Source organism: Jatropha curcas, chromosome 3, assembly GCF_041381405.1.
Source record: "Jatropha curcas cultivar XTBG-Jc1 chromosome 3, XTBG_Jcur_1.0, whole genome shotgun sequence".
Taxonomy (NCBI): Eukaryota; Viridiplantae; Streptophyta; class Magnoliopsida; order Malpighiales; family Euphorbiaceae; genus Jatropha; species Jatropha curcas.
In genome coordinates, this window is record NC_143153.1 from 8,581,369 (window position 1) to 8,587,350 (window position 5,982).

At 36.5% G+C, this 5,982-nt stretch overlaps 1 protein-coding gene across 4 annotated transcripts; it reads left to right on the forward strand.

Moving 5' to 3' along the window:
* Positions 1-729: 729 nt before the first annotated feature.
* Positions 730-5,714, forward strand: LOC105645397 (glycosyltransferase (DUF604)). 4 transcript variants are annotated; one of them, XM_012230997.4, is made up of 6 exons: positions 730-1,841; positions 2,427-2,960; positions 3,086-3,283; positions 4,323-4,484; positions 4,606-4,658; positions 5,155-5,714. In XM_012230997.4, the coding sequence occupies exons 1-3, from the start codon at positions 975-977 to the stop codon at positions 3,194-3,196; spliced, it is 1,512 nt and encodes a 503-aa protein (XP_012086387.1). In that variant the 5' UTR covers positions 730-974; the 3' UTR covers positions 3,197-3,283; positions 4,323-4,484; positions 4,606-4,658; positions 5,155-5,714. The 4 variants fall into 4 exon arrangements, with proteins under 4 accessions (XP_012086387.1, XP_012086386.1, XP_012086388.1 ...); XM_012230996.4 differs by having other exon boundaries at positions 4,323-4,658; XM_012230998.4 differs by lacking the exon at positions 4,323-4,484.
* The last annotated feature ends 268 nt before the right edge of the window (positions 5,715-5,982 follow it).

Sequence of the window (5,982 nt, forward strand, 5' to 3'; positions counted from 1 at the left end):
AAGATTGTATCCGATAAGCATAGATGAATATCTAGGTATTTATTTATGAGAATACATGAACCAGTTAGCCCATATTCTGAATGATTCGTATTATGATTGGCCTGAGTTATAAAACGTTTAAGTTGCTAGATTCAGGCCGAAGTATAATATAATTATGAAATTTATTATGTATGGTAATATGGGCTGATAATTTGAAATTCATATTGATACAGTTGAATTTTGTAGTTTGGGCTTATTACATGCCTCAGAGCCTTAAGCTTACCTGGACCCTAATGCCGGTACTGCCCATGAAAACGGGTCGTGACAAAATCAAATTTGAAAATTTTGAGTTCTTGAAACAATTAACATATCCTTAAATATTCCCTCAATTTTGGTCATTAATTATTAAATAAATGTACTTTTGCAACTCTCTTTCTGTGAGTTGGCTCCATCACACTTAATAGAGCAATCAATGCAAATTAGGTTATACTAACTTATTAAGTAAAAAATGAAAAGAATATTCAATTTAACTACCACTTAATACCTATACATTTTATGTTTACTCTAAATAGAACACGATGTATAATTTATGGAAATAGACTTCTACCATTTATATGGACATCTATTAATTTCATGACAAAGTTGGATAAATCAATAAATTCAAGAATTAAATATGGTTTTGTCTCCTTAAAATCCCCATCCTACGCCATGCATTTATAAACTCAAACTAACTCTTGCAATACAATCATCATTTTGACATTTTCGTCTACCCTTGATTTCCTCCCCGATTAAACCTAGAATCTCCTTAGTACGTTGTACATATACGACCTACAAGCTCCTTTAAAACAAAAGAAAATCTTTTCTTGCATTAAATAAAAAATTTTAGAACTGAAGATAAACTTCTTTGAAAGAAAAACATTTCTCTGGCGATTTTCCACTTGCAAGTTGCACTGATTCGTCTACCCAGAAGCGTCACCCTTTGAGCTGTAAATAAGATGTTCGCACACAGGAAAAATAAACCATTATCCTTACTTTACAGTCGCGTTCCCAAGAGCCCCGTCATCTCAACTTCTCTCTCTCCTAAAATGCCACCCACCACCACGACAACGACCGCAACCACCACCAAATCCCTAACACTCCGCCCTTCGCGGTTCAAAGATGTTCTCTTAGCAATCTCCCTCCTCTTAATCCTTCACCTTCTCTTTCGCGCTCCACCGCCACCAGCTTCAGATTCACGCGCCGCCTTTACAGGTTCAACCCATGGTCAGATCAGCCGCCGCCATCTTCTCTTCTCCATTGCCTCCTCCGCTTCCTCTTTCCCTCGCCGCGCGTCCTACCTTCGCCTCTGGTACAACCGCAGCTCTACTCGGGCATTTGCATTCCTTGACGTGAACTCATCCATCTCCAATGATCCCACTCTTCCTCCAGTGATCCTGTCCAAAGACACTTCTCGCTTCCCCTACAGCTACAAGGGTGGCTTGAGGTCGGCGATTCGGGTTGCTCGTTTGGTGAAAGAGGCGGTTGACCTCGATCAACCGGATGTGCGGTGGTTTGTGTTTGGAGACGATGACACGGTTTTTCTCGTGGAAAATCTGGTAAAAACTCTGTCCAAGTATGACCATGATCAGTGGTATTATATAGGGAGCAATTCAGAGAGTTATGTGCAGAATGTGAGGTACTCATTCGATATGGCTTTTGGTGGCGGAGGTTTTGCAATAAGTTATTCACTGGGTAGGGTTTTGGCTAGGGTTATGGATTCGTGTTTGGTACGTTATGCCCATTTGTACGGCAGTGATGCTAGGATTTTCTCTTGCTTGGCAGAGTTGGGTGTTGGGTTGACTCATGAACCTGGATTCCATCAGGTACGGTTTGGTCTTTCATCTATTTGATTATGCTTCTTTGCTATATGTTGAATTGAATCCTTTGATGGATACTTAAGGAAATATTTGGTTGAGTTGGTAATCAATGTTTGATGATACAAAACCAGTTGTCTGACTAAATCAATTTCTCTCTATTTTGTTCCTGATTTTCGGTTCAATAAATTTAAGAGGGTTAGATTTTTTCAAGTCTGATTCTGGCAAAGTGAAATTTTAGGAAGGAGAAACATGGAGGTGAAGTGTTACTGCTTTGTTAGCAACTACTTTTTTTTTTTTTGAATGTGCTAGCTCACTTTTTTGCAAATGATTTACTAGTAGTATTGTCCTACAGATTTGATTTTAGGATTTGAGGTTGTGAGCTTGAATAGCTGATCTTCTTCACATTTTTATTGAGCTAAATGACATGGTTAACATTATTATAAGATGATGCTTTCATTTTAGCCTTGTCTTTGTTCCTGGTTTATGAAGTTGAGTTTGTTTTCTTGTCATATACACTATAGGTTTCTTGGATTTTGGGAGATGGAATTGTGACTGTGAAGGGGATTTTTAAATTTAATTGATGTCTACCAGGTGGATATGCGGGGGAATTTGTTTGGCATGCTTTCTGCCCATCCATTGTCACCTTTGGTATCCCTTCATCATTTAGATGCTGTAGACCCGCTCTTCCCTAGTATGAGCAAGGCTCTAGCTGCAGAACACCTTTTTGAAGCTGCTAATGTTGATCCTACCAGGATTTTACAGCAAACAGTTTGCTATGACTCTACGAGTAGATTGACTGTTTCAGTTGCATGGGGCTATTCTATTCAGGTGTTTGAAGGAAATGAACTTCTTCCAGATCTTCTTTCTCTTCAGAGGACCTTTAGACCATGGAGGAGAGCAGCAAATTCTGACAATAGTCTTTACATGTTTAATATGAGAGAATATCCTAGGGATCAGTGTAAAAGACCTCTTGTCTTCTTTATGGAAAGTGTTACATCTGGTGATGCTGGTGTTTGGAGCACTTACACCAGACACGGTTCTGGGGATTGCTCTAGAGCTGAAGCCATTAAGAATCTGAAACGTGTCAAAGTGTTTTCCCACATGCTAGAACCTGATATTGAACAGGTATTAACTTAATTGGCTTGGCAATCCTGACTTCAAATAAAAATTTGCTAGTTTCTCATCTTGAGTTTGATCTTTTAGATATTTCTCTCTGTCACCTTTTCAACGTCATTTCACCTTTGTTTCAGATGAAGGTTCTCCGTCGACAATGTTGTGACATTTATCCCTCATTTAATGAATCAATGGTTATTAGCATTAGACAATGTGGAGTTGATGAACTGATTTCAATGGATTTCTAGCCTTTCCTGGGGAATGACTAGTATGCAGAAATGCAGTTACACATTAAGAAGCTTTTAAAGCTTCAGCAGAATTTGGTTCCTTGGCTGGTAAAGTCTCTTTATTTGTGGAATACCTTGGATGCCTTCTCTTTTGCTTTCTTTCTCCTCCTTTAACTATCCTATTTTTTTAGGGAAGAATAACTGATGACTGACCACTAAAATTACTTTTTCTCTAGTTTCATTCGTCAAATTTAATGCACTGTACATTGGTTATGTATGTTGAGATGAATATTGTAGCTCTCCTCCAAACCCTTTAATATTTGCATCCTGCTTCTGTGAAGAATTGTGAGAGTTGTGTTTCGTGATATCACTTTCAGGCATAATTATATTTTCATAGTAAGAAATGAGATACCCGCATTGTCATAATAAGGGATAACTCAATGGCACCTGAATGTATAAGTTATGTACGTGCTTATCATTGATAACATGTTATCTGAGTTCCCATCCCTACCTTCTTTGACATCATGTACATTTACTGATATTAAAATATAATGCCTCTGTTTTAATTTTCTCTACTTTTTCCTGAAAAACTTGCAAATTTATGACCCCTTAATGGACATGATACCAATGATGCATCATTGCAGCACGCCAATATAATGTTTTCTTGGACTTAACTAGAGTTGAATGGCATAAAGAAAGATGTGTTTGATACTCAATTTGCCATTACTCTTGAAAAGTTCTGGATGTGCTTGCATACAATTTTTTTTTTCCCCAGTTACTGGAAACATTTTTCAGGAAAATAAGGAATAGTTAAGGATGTATTTATCAATACGAAAAGGATTTTATTTTATGGTTTTTCTGTTTATCCAATTTAAAATATACTTTTCGAGAATTAGTTTTTCTAGTCCCCTAACTTTATTTTCAAATTTGGTATAATAGATGCCATTATCACTTCCCATGAATATACTAATCTGGAATTTGGTCCAACCTCTCATATGATCACACTTCTATCATAACATCGTTGCTTCTACAGCAATCATCTTTTGTGTATGTTGTTTCTTTACTATCCAACACTCAGTCATACATTAACCCCGACTGAATCACAGTTCTGTAAGACTTACCCTTAATACATGTTGATATTTTGCAGTTACATGACACTCCAGTAACAATACTGCACTTCATTCAATCCACTTTAATCCGATGGTCAACACCCATCTTGCTTCCTCCATTTCTTTGAACAGTAGAACCTAGATATATAAAATATATCTTTGAGGCACTACACTCTGTCTGGGCAACTTCAGATTGACTCGTACCCCTCTTGTTACTAAATTTGCAATGCATATTCCTCTCTCTCTCTCTCTCTCTCTCTCTTTTTTAAATTTTTCCCAAAGTGCTCTGAACTCTGAAGTTCTAACTTTTGTTGACCGCAGCTTGTGCTCTCTGTCAATTAAAATGATGGCATCTGCAAACATCATGCGCCAAGGTATAATAGAAACCAGAGTAATTCGAAATTGAATTGAAAATTGGAAGCATCTTTAACTATTGAGTTTAGTTTTCTGCATTTCCTTTTCACGTCTAGAGAAGTGGCCATTTGTTTTGCCTAATTTAATTGAAACCTAAGTACATGTTTGTTTTTGTTTGATTATGAAATTCATACAATTTTTTCTTTGAATTTTTCATGGATAAAGTGAAAAATTATTTTCCCCTTGTAAAAAAAAGGTTTTATGTAGCTGATCAAAACTAGTTTCTGGTTAAGGTGCTATGTTGAGTAGAAATGGTACCTTAATACTTATCATTAGTTTAAACTACATGGAACTTTTGATTCCTATTTCAGCAAGGGACTTGTAAGTTTCTAATCAACGTTGGTTTAGAATGTATGATTACATTGTTCTCAGAATATTTGTAAGGATGAGATAATTTTGAAAGGTTCTTGAGTTGGATTGCTTGTATGACGCTGGCTCTCTATTTGTTCTTTCCAGGAGAGAGGCATGATTGAGATGTGAAGAGCATCCTTATCCTCAAGCAATTTTTCTTTTGTCTGCAACAAATGCTAATTGATTGCTTGCCAGCTATGATGCACGGAAACTTCTAGCAATGGATGTTTTTGCGTGCCCGTTTCCTTGTACCATTTTTTCTGTGTAAAATTATATTTTAATGTCGTTTCCGTGTCTGTGAAATATAGCTTGCCAGCTATAGTTTCCAATGGGCATTACTCTGAGAAGTTTGATAAAAGGGGCGATGCAAGTATACTATCACTTGACAAGAATGGGCACCTGACAAATCGCTGACCTTGAGTGTTTAACAATTTGATGTCGGTTTCATATTGGATTGCATTCATTTTGTGAAATACGACTTGGAGCTGCATTTAGTGAGTTTATGTATATAATGAAATTTATAATTTTGGGCGATGATAGTAGTCTCAGATGGTATGCCTATACAAAGTTTGTGAAAAGATCTTGAAATTGACAAACATCAGAAGGGACAGAAAATCGGTTTCTTCATGCCTTGCTGATATACTGGATTTCTTATTTTTCTTGCATTGTTTGGAATAGCTTCCAATCCATCTTTAGGCACTTTACTTTGAATCATGTGTACATCCCACAATTTTTTGGTGAGCTTGAAAGGCTTTTTTATTTTCAACTAAAAAATGTGCTTGTGTGTCTCTGTTTGATTTTGCTAGATTCAGGAACTTATGTTAGTTTTATAAACTTGGTCGGATTGCTTTTCTTACTGATTAAACATTAGCATTTGTTGAATATATCATTAATTCAATGGAAAATAATAATTTTGATATGGAAATATTATAT

Excerpts from the sequence above, each read along its gene's own strand:
- LOC105645397 (XM_012230996.4), top strand. The coding sequence starts at position 975 with ATGTTCGCACACAGGAAAAATAAACCATTATCCTTACTTTACAGTCGC. Across the intron at positions 1,842-2,426 it reads ATGAACCTGGATTCCATCAG|GTGGATATGCGGGGGAATTT; the intron begins GTACGGTTTGGT and ends GATGTCTACCAG. Across the intron at positions 2,961-3,085 it reads TAGAACCTGATATTGAACAG|ATGAAGGTTCTCCGTCGACA; the intron begins GTATTAACTTAA and ends CCTTTGTTTCAG.